Source organism: Chaetodon trifascialis, chromosome 19 (assembly GCF_039877785.1).
Source record: "Chaetodon trifascialis isolate fChaTrf1 chromosome 19, fChaTrf1.hap1, whole genome shotgun sequence".
NCBI classification, from domain to species: Eukaryota; Metazoa; Chordata; class Actinopteri; order Chaetodontiformes; family Chaetodontidae; genus Chaetodon; species Chaetodon trifascialis.
The window spans coordinates 15333037-15347474 of NC_092074.1; the positions used below are offsets into that span (position 1 = coordinate 15333037).

General features: G+C 44.5%; 1 protein-coding gene across 1 annotated transcript in view; it reads right to left on the minus strand.

Annotated features, from left to right (window-relative positions):
* syne1a (spectrin repeat containing, nuclear envelope 1a) overlaps positions 1–14438 on the minus strand; it is a 113547-nt gene that overhangs the window by 39977 nt on the left and 59132 nt on the right. Inside the window, exons 69-90 of the mRNA XM_070986882.1 lie at positions 14013–14339; positions 13022–13174; positions 12625–12792; positions 11468–11644; positions 10031–10177; positions 9675–9800; positions 9377–9553; positions 8990–9255; positions 8676–8832; positions 8176–8574; positions 6400–8004; positions 5416–5753; positions 5164–5308; positions 4638–4856; positions 3645–3928; positions 3313–3478; positions 3020–3175; positions 2522–2674; positions 1770–1952; positions 1425–1562; positions 953–1138; positions 134–256 (exon numbers count right to left, since the gene is read on the minus strand). Coding sequence (XP_070842983.1) covers positions 134–256; positions 953–1138; positions 1425–1562; positions 1770–1952; positions 2522–2674; positions 3020–3175; positions 3313–3478; positions 3645–3928; positions 4638–4856; positions 5164–5308; positions 5416–5753; positions 6400–8004; positions 8176–8574; positions 8676–8832; positions 8990–9255; positions 9377–9553; positions 9675–9800; positions 10031–10177; positions 11468–11644; positions 12625–12792; positions 13022–13174; positions 14013–14339 — 5793 coding nt within the window. The remainder of the gene's footprint in view (positions 1–133; positions 257–952; positions 1139–1424; positions 1563–1769; positions 1953–2521; positions 2675–3019; positions 3176–3312; positions 3479–3644; positions 3929–4637; positions 4857–5163; positions 5309–5415; positions 5754–6399; positions 8005–8175; positions 8575–8675; positions 8833–8989; positions 9256–9376; positions 9554–9674; positions 9801–10030; positions 10178–11467; positions 11645–12624; positions 12793–13021; positions 13175–14012; positions 14340–14438) is intronic.

The window sequence follows — 14438 nt, forward strand, 5'->3', positions numbered from 1 at the left end:
AGGGCAAGCTGTAGCCATGGTAACAACTGCGTGAAAGGGTTACACAAACTCAGTGCTTCATCTTACATGAACTGCGTCAGGCTCGGTTACTTTGGACAGAAATCTACTGCTCCAGCTGCACTCTAATGTTTACCTGTCTCTGTGTGAGCTGCTCTCTGAGGCTGAGTCTGTTGAGGTCTGGGGAGGCAAGTGTGACCTGGATCTGGTCTACAGCAGCATGGAGGTTCTTCACTTCTGCCTCCAAACGCAACATGTCCTGAGGAGAGACAGACAGATTGTCTCTAGTAGGAGCAGCTAATAATGTATGTCTACATCAACATATAATGTTGCTTTAATACACAGGAGGTAACTATTATGGTTGATGTAGCCATGCTTGTAGTAACAGATACTCAAATCACAACAGTCTGAAAACCGTTTTTTCAGTTCAGTTTCAGCTATAAACAAAAAGGCAAAACATTTCATTTGCAATTTCTAATTGACCTTAATGAACATCATGTGAAAGGAAATTAAATTCCCAGACATGAATAAAGGTTGTGCTGTGTCAATACTCCAGACCGAAAAATCTAAATTCACAGGAGGAATTTTAAACAGATTTCCAAAGACACAATGTTATTATCAACAATCAGGAACAGATTGTCATCTGGGTACAAGCTGCATGGCAATCAGATTAGTGCAACAGATTACTGCTGCACAAGCAATAACAGTGCATTCCATTATGCTGGTGGAACGCTCAGTGAATGACCATAAGGGGGCACTGTTGCCTTGCAGCTCTGGTGTATTTAACTCACTCCAAAGGGATGTGCACCTCTTGCTGTGCACCAAAATGTTTGGATTAATGAAATCAAATTAGCTACTTTTCACGATGAAGAAAATTTGAGCATCCTAATGTGATTTAGAGGTGAAGTATTATTGTTGTCTGATTCCTGTAATGCTTGTCTGAAAATGAATTTACCTTTGCAGCATCCTGCAGACTCTGGAGGCGAGTCTTGGCAGTTTGCTGCAGCTCCTCCGTGCACCTACTGAGGTGTTTCACCTGCTGGATCCACCCCTCCGTCTGCAACACCTCCCCCAGCTGCCCCTCCCTTTCACCCATGGCCTCCAAGTCACCATGGAGACCCCGACACTCTCGCAGTAATGCCTGTCACCATAAGAGCATAAATTACATGTCAAGGAGAAGAGCCTTTTATGTTGTGCAATTATCCTAATTAAGGCTGGCTAACGCACTGTATAGCACATGACATTTCACTGAGAAATCAAACAAATGTGCAAATCTAATTATCTGTATTTGTGGGGTGTCTTCAGATTTAGACGGTTAATGCAAAAGATATTAATATTTATTTTTGTGTATCAGAGCCCATTTTTTTGCAGCAGTTTTTATCTTAGAGCCATTCCCCCTCCCTGCTGTGTGGCTCATTAAGACTCACCTGGTGTGCTCGAATTTGCTCCTGCAGCTGAGACGCTGAGCTCCAGATGATATGACCAGTGACCAGAGTCTCTGCCTTTTCTGTCCAGCCCAAAATGAACGCCCTCATACCCTGATATTCCTCCATCTGTCTCTCTGCCTGCTCACAAGACAAAGACCGAGAAGACAGAAGAATTAACGCAGATGAATGTGAATGAAACAGAATCACCTGATATTGGCCACAAAAATCCTGACAATCATATATAAAAGATGTGTATTTGCTGTTCCTACATGCAAGCAATATTGGGAACTTGTCTTTGTCTTTACAGAGGTCCACATGACACAGTGAAGGGAATGGACATCTCACCTTCTTCAGTCTGTTGGCTCTGTCCTGGCCCTGCTGCATGGTGTGGTGCTGCACCTCCTTCAGTTTGGCCACAGCATCGCCCAGCTGCTTACACAGCAGAGGGTTCTGCTCCCCGAACTCCTGCACCGCCACTCCTAACTCTGCCAGGGAGCGACCACAGCATTCACACTCTTCACAAAGAGCCTGTTGGAGGGGAGAGGACAGTTAAAAAGTGAGGCAAAAAAAGGAGATGTAGAGCAAGATCCAAGAACAAGGGGAGTTAAAGCGTGTTAAAACTGAAAAGCCAGAGTTAAAGGAATAGTTAAACATTTTGTGATATAAGCTTATTCATTTTCTTGCCAAGACTTTGATAAGAGGATTGATACTACTCTTATGTTACTATGTTAAATATGAAGCTACAGACAACAGCAGCTTAGCTTTAGTTTTAGCTTTAGAGATGATGGAAGGCAGAATAGGTTAAAAAATTACAAACTACTCCTTTAACTACACACACTCCAGGCTTTGTGCGTCTACAGGCAGGCAGAGAAGGGACAGAAGAACAAAGTTGGGGCGACAAGAAGGAGAGCAGGAGGGAAGGGGCTCAGACTCCCATCTGAAATACTCCTCTCAGAAGTGGGTCACAGTCGAAGGCAGAATTCAGTTCATGCCATTCCAACTCTCACACACTCATTAACCTCAACATCTGCAAAATGAATAGCCAATTTAACAGAGGTTAATTGCTTGTTAATTAGTCAATCTGTCTGGTTGATTACTTTGGTCTCTTCTTTGGCGTCCTCCAGGTCGGCACCCTTGTCTTCCAATTTCAGAGCGATTGTCTTCAGCTTCGCCTCGATGTCCTGGAGTCTTGAGCTGAAGTCCTCTTTCACATCTCTAGTCTGCTGCACCTCCCTTTCCCTCGCCTGGACCTAAAACAGATCACAGACATACACATTATACATTTCACTGTACTGTCAAAAACAAGCAGTGTAAGCCTTTACTTACTGTAAGCAGTACACAGTAAGTAAAGGCTATACACCAGACCACAGAGCAGACCTTATACAAGTGGGTTCCAGTTTTTCACTGATACACACTGTATTACAGTACATTTACATACCGGAACAAAGGTACAATAAAGTCCTCGATACAGTAAACAGGCATACTAGTACTACTTGAGTCTTTAGGGATACTATTTGATTGAACACTCACTAAAACACCCATTTGACACAACACAGTATTTATTAAAATGTTAAATTGTAGCCAAGAGTGGTCACCTGGTCTTCAGCTGAGCCCAGAGCCAGAGTCACCTCCGCCAGCTGCATGCTGAGCTCAGAGGGGAGACCAGCCTGGAGGTCCTGGTACTTGGACTGCTGTAGCTCTGTCATGCGCTCCACACTTTGACGCCTGCTGATGACCTCGCCATGTGCAGTCTACAACACAAACAACATCACATGACAGCCTGTTCTGTTCCAAAACTGCATTTCCGTCCAAAGAAGCGTTGAAGTTTTGCACCTAGCAGACAGGGGCATTTTGGTTTATGCGAAAGGTGTGTGTGCACTTGGCCAACCTCTAGTTCTTGCAGCAGTGAATCCAGGTCTGCAGTGGGACTCAACAGTAAGCCACGGGTATCTTGGATCCAGCCTTTCACCAAACCCAGCTCCTTCTCAACCTCCTCCCTCTCCCTCAACTCTTGGTGAACCTGAGCCCTGCTGGCTCGCACCCGCAACACAAGGCTAGACAAGACGCAGTGGTAAAGAAAACATATAAAAATGGTTAGTCTAAGTGGGATAATCACTTAAGGTTTTGTCACTGGTGAAAAGAGTCGCAGCAAAAGAGTCTTTTATTCTCTTCAACTGTCGGGCTGTAAAGCAACCTGAAGAGCAGCACGGGGTCACTCACCTGTCATATTGCTCCTGCATGCTTCTGATCTCTTGTAGGCAAGGTGTGTCCTCATGTCCATTCTCTGCCTTTTTCTCCTCCCCCTCCTCCTTCTCCTCTCCTCTGAGGCTGCGAGTGTGCTGCCCCAGCAGAGCCAGGATGGACTGCTCCCTTTCCACCTCCAGGCTGAAGGAGTCATGGTACTCCAGGAGGCTCTGAAGCGCCGCCCTGGTGGCAGCTTTCTCAACTGTGCTGTCTGGGACACGACTGTGAAGGTCTTGGGACACAGAGCGTACCTTCTCCATCTGAGGGAAGTTCAAAGACTCAGGTTCAGTTGATGTGGCAAATACTGGATACTTTAACCTTGTCAAGCCTCTAAAAATCTTTTAATAAAACAAAACAGCAAAAGATTGCATTACTTTATTTTATAAATAATCTTTAAAAGTTTTTTTGCAGTATACAGGATTCCCTGTGATAGTCAAAGGCAGAAACAAGAGTCCAGTACAGAGAATGACATCATGTCCAGTAAAACAAAGGGGCCATAGAAGACCAGTGGACAACAGGAAACGTGCCACATATGAGGAAGTGGACACCGTTCCTTACAGTTTGACCTAATTTCCCTTTTCGGAGCAGTGCTTTGTGGGAATTCTTGGTAACTGACATCGTTCACACTTGAAATAGGTTGAAAGGCGGGAAAGCGCTTCATGACACAGTGTTTTGGCAGGAGGAAATGGCTGGCCTGAAGCCTGGAGTTACATCACAGCCCACCAACTGATATTCAGATGTTGCTACGTTTGACCTAAATCTGTAGAACAATTTCCTCCTGTTGGCTGTAAGTGTCATGTGAGTATTAACAGCTCCTCTGGACTGCGGGCACCCTGATTGTTAAGTTTGCACTGAACATGTTCATCACTGAAGCACACTCACCACACATACAGTATGAACTTGAGCATGCAAAGCAGACACCCACACAGGGAACCATGTACAGCATCATCAACAAATGTATTCTCTTACCTTCTCAGTGAAGTTCCTCCATTCCCTCGCAGTGTCCTCCAGCGCCCTCTCCTGGGCCCGGGCCACACTGCGGAGCCTGGTCCACCGCTGCCACAGTGACGACACAGAGTGGCTGGTGACGGCTTTGCTGGACTCCGAGATGATCTGCTCTAACTCCGTTGCATTCTCTTTCAAAGCATTTAGAGGCAACTCTAGCAGGTCGATGTGAGCCACCAGAGACTACAGCCAAAAGACAGCAAATACAAACAAGTTATTTCATACGTGCAGTCTTCTGAAATATTTATAGTGTGCAAAAATAAAACTCTCCTAGAAAAGAAACAACTCCGCAGACACACAAGTGAAGAAGGAATAATGAATAAACACTCTGCTGTTTAAATGTTAATGTGCATCTATTGCCATGACTAGAAAAATGTTGGAATTGAACATAACAGCCACTTGAGACACAACGAATACCCGTTGATGATTTCTATAAACACTGGATAAGCCCTCTCCACAGTATGTCTATTTTAGGAGTGTAAAACAGTACCTTGTATCTCTGGCATTTGTCCTCTGCCTGCTGGATACTGACAGCTTTAGCTGTGGTGAACATGGTCATCTTGCTCTCTGCATCATTCATCTGGTCAACTAGTGTCACTTTCTCATGTTGGAAGGATGTCCACTGAGCTGCACAACTGAGAAAAAAATCATATTGAGGAAGATTTACTATTAAAATATGCATCATATGGCCAGATGTGTTTACATATGTTACTTGGCTGCACATTAACACTTATGTACACACCTCTGAAGCTCCTCTCTATAAGCATCCAGTTGCTGTTTGACCTCTGTGTTTCTCAGCTGCATTGCCTCAACTTGTTCTCTACGTTCACTCATCGCTCCTGCTTTGAAAAAGTCCGCCAGCAGAACATCTAAAGTCCCCAGATCCTCTAAACCAGCTGTGAAGATCTTTTCCTGGGCTGAAATTTCTTCCAGGTCCTGCAGACAATCTGTCTGGTCCTCAAGCTCCACCCCAAAGCTTGCCCTCTGGAGCACAGCTGCAGCAGAGTCCAGCCATGTCTGCATGGACTGCAGAGATAAGTGGTGCCTCTGGACCAGTGAAAGAGCTTGATCCACAGCCAGCTAGAATATGCAGAAGGTGATTTCATTAACTTCAGTCTTTTTTACTCCCTCACACAACTGAAGTTAGAAATGCATGCCTACATAATTAAAGTACAGAATGTCTATAGACATAATACAAACGTCCTGTTTGAGTGCTTTATTTCAAATTTTAGCTTTAAGTGTAGTAAATATGTGCAGAGAAAGTGACTGTCACATGTTGAAAATCTAATTGTGGTAGTCAAATTTTAATGCAGCCGGTTTTCTACACTTTTTCTTTGTAAAACTTTGCTGATTAGACCAGGCTCTGCTACTGTATGTCATTAGAACTTTTATTTATTATTCAACATAACAGAATCTTTGGGATTTGGTATTTAAACACATTAAATCCCCCAAACAGTTATATATTAATAACATAACTACTTATTCAAACTTAATGGAATCTCTTGAACTGTTTTTTAAGTGTTTCAGCTTCCCTGGGCCCATTAATATTGATAGCATGGGGAGAAAGGAGACTAATAATATTCAGCAGATTCGAGCCATGAATGATGAATCAGATTCATGACAAGTTCAGAATGTGAACTTTGCTAACCGCTCAGTCTTGATCAGATTGTTACAAAAATAAAGGGGCAGGATATGACTGTAATTTCTGGGTAACAAACACACATACCTGTTTCTTGCTAATTCCTTGTTGAACTTCAGCTCCCAGCTTTGCCAGATCTTGTAGTTTTTTATCTATGTGGGCAGGAACAATTTCTTTTCTGCTGCAATACCTTTGCTTTTCTCTGCTACCCAAAGTGTCTCCTATCCTCAATCTACTAGTCACTTCCTCTTCCACTATCTTCAGTTTGCGCACTTCCTCAAATATCCTCTCCGTTTTGACCTCCGAAAGGGTCAATGGCTCTTCCAATTTGTCCTTGATAGTCCTCAGCCATTCAAACATTTTCTCAGTCTCCTTTGAGAAATCTTCATTCTCTCTGACCTTTGTTTCATTTTCTTCAACAAAACATTTTACCTCAAACCGTAAAGACTGCAATGATTCAAGCTGCAGTCTCGTTTCCTGAAAGGCAGAGGGATCAAACTTCAGACCGAGGCCTTTAGTTTGTTGGTTACATTCTTCAGCCTGAGAGCTCACACAATCCAGGGTTTCAAGCAGAGAATACAGGCTTGTGATTTTATCCATGACGCCTAGTTCTGTGTCTGGCTTCAGTCTGGCCAGCTTCTCCTTCACAGATTTAAATTCTGCTTCCAATTTGGTGGAAACTCTGTTGTGTTCTACTAGTGTTTTCAAGCAGTCATCTAAATGCTTAATTTTCTGATCATTCGTCCTTTTTAGAGTGTTGTGGAGACTCACCAGCTGCTGTGTCTCGGCAGCTCTGTATTGCTGACCCCTGCTGAGAAATCCCTCATTTTTGCCATGCAGTTCTCTCACAGCGGGGCTAATATGGAATAAACTTTCATCAATATTTCTGTGTTCATTTCTTAGACGAACAAGTTCCTCCTCTCTAATACTGATAGTCTGTTTCTCCAGATTGTCAAACTGCTCCTGAAGCTCCTCAAGTGCATTGCGAGTAATATCAAAGAAAGTGCTGAACTCTTTTCGCTCTAAGATTATTTGTTGGACTCTGTCTTTTTTCTCTTTGGCTAGAGCTAGGATGGCGTTGTACTGCTGAGGCAGCGCATTGAGCCTCTCATCTAGGTAGCAATGATCAATCTCGTTCAGAGTAGGGAGGATCTCCTGACCTATTCTTTGGACGATAAGAAGAAGGTTCTCGTACTCTGAAGCTTGTTCCAGGACATTCTGAAAATTAGACAGTTGTGTTTGCAACTCTGAGCTATCGTCAATGTTGTTTAAATTGATTTCAGGGAAGGTGATGGCATCTGCTCGTCTCAACCAGTGGCAAGTCTTATCCAGGTCAACCTGAAAGTACTTCCTGGAGGTCAAGGCTTTCTCCAAGTCTGTGAGACGCTGGGTCGTACTCTGGAAAGTGGTTTCAAATGCTGCTTGTAGCTTCTCAAGTCTCGCCAGGGTTTCTGCTCTCTCTTTGTCCGTGGCATCTCTTTCTAGCTCTCGCCCTTGTACCCAGAGAGATGCCAGCTCTCTCTGGTATGCTCGTAAACCATTTTGGACGCTCCGACAAGCAGCAACCTGTTTGGTTAGGTCCTCTGGGAGAAGCGCTATGTGGTCGTCTATCAAAGCCTTCCTCTCCTGCTGGTGTACCCAAGACAGTGCTCTCCCCAGGCCTTGAAGGAACTGTGTCCGTTCTGTGAAGGCCTGGAGAGTAAGAATGAAATATTACAAATCATTTACAACATTTTAACAGCTTGGAAAATACATAGCATATTTTGTCTGGCACCACAAAGTCTAATTAGTAACAGAAAGTTAGGTCCTTTAGGACGTAATTAAAATTTCAGTTGCATCCAGCACAAAAACCCAGCTGCTTACCTTACTGAGGTACTTCCTCCTTTGGGCCACCCGAGCCCCCAAAGCCTCCACCTCAGTCTGGGCTCGTTCAACAAGCTCCTGTAGGCATCTCTTTTCACTCAGCCCCAGTCTGGAAGCTACACCCTGAGCCTCACTCACTGCCTGACCCAGCAGTTGCTGACGGGCCTCCAGTTCTACGCACACACTGAGGTGGTCGAACAGAAAGCTCTGGGCCAGATCAGGGGGTGGGCTGGTTTTCAGGGCAGAGGTAAAAGCAGGCCGCTGCTCCTCCACCCACTCCCGGGCATCCCTCAGCTGGCTCTCAACCCGGGCAAGATCCTCTAGTGTCTGTGCAGAGTCCTGGATCTTCTGTTGAATCAGGGTTTCAAGCTGGGCCCAGCGCTGCTCCAAATGACCCACCTAATGAAAGGCAGAACACCGTGTAAAACCAGACCCAGCATTTATACTCTACATTTCGATAAGTTTACTACGAGAATTGAGAAATGAGAATGGAGCTCCACCTGTTGCTTGACCAGCTCCTTGTCTAGCAGGCTAAGTCGAGGCAGAATAGTTTGTCTCTGGTCTCTGAGGTCTTCCAGAGTTGCTCTCTGCTCCTCTAGGTCACTGGAAAGCTTCCTCAGAGCCTCTAGATGCTCACTTGTACTCTCTGTGTCAGCCCTAGGTACACACAGACATGGGTTAAGGGACATCTAGCCAACACAATAGTATAGAAATAAAAATATAAAATAATTGTCTTTGTTGAGATGAAGACAAAAGGAAGTCTTTACATATATATGATATATAACATCACAGCCACCACAGAAAAGCTTGATACCTGGCGAGGTAGTCCCATTCCCTGGATACTTGGTGGAAAAGTTCCTCGACAGCAACAACAATCTCCTGGTACTCCCCACTTCGCTGCATGTCCTCCCCTCGCTGGGCCTCCAGTTCTTCTGCCCGCTGGCCCAGGTCCATCCAGCTTCTCCTCAGTCTCCTTATCTCCTCCAGGGCAGGAGAGACCTGTCCATCTGTCAGCCTACCGGTGGCTTCATTCAAATGGGTTACCTCAGACTGTCTCTCCCTAATCTGCTGAAGGAATTCCTGCAGGAGAGATAGAGAATATTCACAGTCACATTGAACTTGAGTTTCAGCTGGTTTACTTTCTTAGTCTAAAATTTTGTTTTGACAATAACGGCTTCAAATTCATTATCCAAGCACAGACCTGTGCCTTATCCAGCTGGTTCTGTGCAATTTTGGGCTCCAGCTCTGCAGGTCTCCTAATGAGGTTCTGAAGTTGCTGCTCTGTCTCTCTCAGCTGGATCTCCAGATCTGCCTTCTGCTCCTCAATGTCCCTCCAGCTGTCTGCTACCTCCTCACAAAGCAGCATACGGTCCTCAATCTAGACACAAAAAACCCAATGAAATCAAATCACAATGGAGCATTTTGTTAAAATATTTAATTTCAGAAGCTGCCCTGAAACTGTCAATCTTTTGTTTAAAGGCATGTTAAAGTCAACCGACCTGCAGTTTGACCTGCTGGATGGCTGCTGCAGTCTCTCTGACCCTCGGCTCAGACAGGTCACATGCTGAGCACACAAGCTGGAGGTAAGTACTGGCCTGTTCCTGGAGAGCCCGCTCCTGCTTCACCTGCCCCCCCAAAAAGATGTCTGTTATTTGTTTGAAGATTTTATTGATTAATCCTATTATCAATTCAGGACAATCTGCATGTTTAGGTCCCCATCTAAAAAAATGCAGCCAAGCAAACTGTGAGATTAAACTGTATATGAATACTATCGACTCAGATGTCTCATCATAATTTCAGGGGGTAACAATATCTACCAATCTCTTTGTTAAGGAATGGGTAGTGGCTTACTGACCTGCTGTAGCGCCTCCTCCAGGCTGAGAGGATGATGTGCAGGAGGCTCTGGTTCCTCTGCTACAGAGGTCAACCATGTCTGACACTGCTGCAATGTGTCTTGGAGACTCACATGTCTCTGAAGCTCATGGTCCAGACTCTGATACACCTATAAGACACGGACAAATACATTTCAGTGCTATACATCTGGATTGAACACTTACATATTGTAAACCCTTAATAAAATTTAGCCAAAAATGATATTGCAAAGACTTTCAATATTGGTTTTCATGAATGTGTGTTCCTGAAACTTCTACATGTCAATTCAAACTGAAGTGAGGACAAAATGTTTTTCACAAACAGCAAGAAAACACATACATGCAACAACACAAACATAAAGTGACAGCATCCAAAAACGCTGTAGATATTGCAAGACTGCATAGCTTTGAAGCCAGTATAGTATGGTCAAACAAAGACACATTAAATAATGAAACCCAAAGAAGTAGGCAGTTATAGAGCAGTATGCAGCGCTGCATTTGACAGGTGTTGAATGTGGAGGCGTCCATGCCCTCCAGGGGAGAGCGAAACAGCGAGATCTGATTGACAGTGTTAATATGAGAGCCCGAAAGCGGGTGGGGGGGGTGGCAAAGCATTGGCAAACTGCCCAGTGTATTTGGCAAAGGCTAGAAGGTTGGCATGGTGGCAAATGGCAGGCAGGATATTAGAGCTGTGTTGTGGTGGGACACAGTTGGCAGCCATCGTAACACTGGAGGCACAGTTGTAGAGAAGCCAGCAGCGTAGTGGTAAAGTGTGACTGGATCACACAATGCCAGATTGGATGTGCGTGTGCTGGTGGAGGTGGTGTCTTGGGAGGTGAGCTATGATGACAGAGTAGAAGTTGCCAAAATGACAGAGTGGGGCTGGATTAGAGGGCTCGCCAGATCTACTGAATAGTGGCGTGTGACCATTTTTGGCTCAGGCATGAAAAAGTGGAGTTGACAGGGGATATGCAGAGATTAATATGGGGAGATTGAGTTAGTGATTTTGGCTGGTGGGGTCTGCCTGAGTGTGGCTGCTGTTGAGCTCCACTTTGGCAGCCTTAATTGGTCGTGCCCCCTACACTGGCAGTGAAGGGCTGTCTTGAGAGGCGGGTTTAAGTGTCAGAATGGGTTAGGATTAAGTGGATGCCGAGACTGTTGGAATATTAACAGCACTGATATGTAGAGCGTGTGTCCGTGCATGCATGTATGCTCACATCAATGGATGCACGTTCAAATATGCGTGTACCCAACACACCAATATGTCTTCTATGTCTTACATAATAAATATGTAAGAACCATTTCGCTTCTTCAAATACAGAATACATGTCTTTCTCATCTTCCTATCCATCTCTCCTCCTCCCTCTTCTCCTTGCCTGCATCCCCTCCCTCCCTCTTTCCATCTCCTCCTCCTCACTCACTCTCTGCGCTGTGCTACAGATGGCAGAGTAGCTGTCTCTGGTGCCTTGCTGGTGAGCCTGGACCTGCTGTCTCAGCCTGCTCTGCACACGGTCACTACAGCCTTGTACCAGGTGGGCTCCTCGCTCCTTCAGACCTGCCAAGCGATCCTCGAAGCCTGCGATTTCCTCCATGATGGCCTGTGGAGGACAAAATAACAAGTAGGATCATATTAGAAAGATGACACAGGAGGTCAGAGACGACTGATACCACACAGTGAGGTCACATCGTATTAGACAGGCCTGAATGGATGACAGAGACTTAGCAGCGACAGTAGCTTTGGAAACAGATTTCAGCTGCTTTGGTTTTCTAAATACAAAGTCTGTTATAGATTTGGACTGAAACTACAGTAATAAAATATTTTATGGTGAAGCCAAATCCTACAGTAAACTTCATATTTTATTTAATAGAAGTTATCACTATAGTGACATGTATGATTTTACTGAATAATTTCCAGTGAGAAACATGCTGCCTTCACTTACAGACTGTTTTTACAGAGGAGTACAGAGGACTGATAGAGTGCTTCATCGCGTGGTGCAACACAATCACCTGAAGCTCAGTATCAGCAGAACCAATGAGCGTATGGCGGATTATAAAGCTTCAAATATGGATGTTGCTGCAAAGGAGCTACAGATTGTAAAATGTGGATGCTTCACACACATCTTCAACCCAGCAGCACAGAAAATCTGTACAATCTGTACAAGTTTCAAGGTGGGCACCCAAGATTAGTGTCACCAATTCAGTATCTGACCAAATGTGAAATACGGCCACAATCTCCCCTTCTGTGAGACACGTGTGTGAAATTGTCATAATTAGAGGAGAAATTCTTGGGTAATGGCCAAAAATGTGTTTTGTGAGGTCCCGGTGACCTTAACCTTAAGCACCAAAATCTCAAATCAATAATTCTAATTAATTTTAATAAGCAAAACAGTAACCACACCACACTAAAAGCTCCAATGAAATCTTCAACAATTTTGCTACACACTCCTCCCAAACAAAGGTAACTTTAACAAGATATGTTCATCACCTCCGCTGAAGAGGTCATGTTATGTGCTGTAATGACATCTCAAAAGTGCTGTATCGTGTGCTACAAACTCATCCAAGGAATGTAATTGCGCACCTTGTGCCTGGCCAGCTGTTGAGTGGCGGCCTCCAGGCTGCCACCCACAGTGGGATCAGGAGTCACCATCCTGCTGGACATCTGGAGCAGCCAGCGCTCCACTTCCTGGAGCTCGTTATGGTAAGCTTCCTGCTCCTTCACCTGGCCTTCCAGATTCTCCACATGGGCCTGGACCACATCATTCACAAAATGTGAGCACACACACAACAAATTACAAACAGACAAATGACACTAAGTTACATGGCCCTCTATATCTGAATTTACTGTGATGATTAAAAATTAAAAGAAGAGTTGATAAGGGATCATATCCATGGCAACAATTCATGTGCTAAGTCTACATTGAAAGAGCCTTTACTTTTTATATCATAATTACTTTTATCTGAACACAGGTCCTCACCATAGCAGTATTACAGAGTTCAGCGTAGTCCTTTTTCAGCCTGTTCATTCGGTCTCTGATGGATGGGTAATGGACAGAGGCCAGCAGAGCATCTCCTTTCTCCACCACTGACCTGATGGATCCATCATGGGACTGAACCATCTGCAGCAGAGCCTGGGGACACAGACAGAAAACATGTGTTTTTATAAAGACCCCCACCTAAGTACATGTGAGTGATGATGATATGTTTTAAGATCAAGTTTATTCATTTGTATAGCACTTCATAAAGCAAACAGAGAATAAAAGTGGGTGTTAAGGTGTGTATTTTAATATCTTGGAGAAAGTTTTGTGATCTGCCTCATTTTGGGGATTGAGGGGGAGGTAGATCACAGTATCATCTACGCAGCATTGAGACATGAGTTTGGACTATTCATTTCAATGGGAGCATGTAGAGACAGAAGTGGACCTAAAACTGAACCCTGTGGGATCCCACACGAAATAATTGTAGTTGTGGAGGATGAGCTGACACCGGTTTGAATTTTAATAATGGAATCAATCAAGAGTGAACTCTGAAATGTCAACCCATCGACCCCAGAGAATCATGTCATCAACAATTTCAAAAGCTGCATCATTATATGGAGTTACTATTGCTGTATTATAACAATATAATCAATATATTTACAACATATGGGTTCTACTATATTGTCAAACTTTTTCCAAAGCACACAATAGGCAATTATCAATATAAAAGGAAATGGTATACTCAGGAAAATGATCAGCAGTTATGTATAGTACATTCAATTTTGGAGCTAATGGCCTATGACATGCAAGGACACTCATGTGGTCCATTAAGCTAATAATATTCAGCGAGGTCTTGCTGCCATTTGGACCCACTAAAGTGCAAAATTACTGAGAGCAGCATTAATTCAATGCTTTGCAGGGTCACAATTTCAAATTAAATACAGTACAGTCAGTTAGAAAACCTTAAGAAATTACATAGTTGCTGCTATACCTTATACTTAGCCAGCAGTGCTCTCCGTTGGTACAGTTCAGCCTTGGGCTCCACCGGGGTGCTGAGCAAAGCCCTGGTCTCCACCAGCCACTGGGCCTGAGACTTATATCGGTCTTGGAACTCCTTCGCTAGCAGTAACGCTCGCTGTAGGAAGCTGTGCTTCTGCCTCAGCCCGCCAGCGAGCTCCTCCAGCTGGCCAAGACGAGCCTCTACCTCCCCTCCTAAACTCTCAGCTCCAGCCTCGTTCAGGAAGCCTGCTGCCTGCTCTGCCCGCTCCCTCAGTGATTTAAGGAAGCTGTGTCCGTGTTGGAGCTCAGACTGGAGAGTCTGGTTGAAAGAGAGAGCAGATATACAACTCAACATGGGTGCCGCTACAGTGTTATTACTATTACTTTTACACTGTAGACCTTCAACCTGGGCATTTTG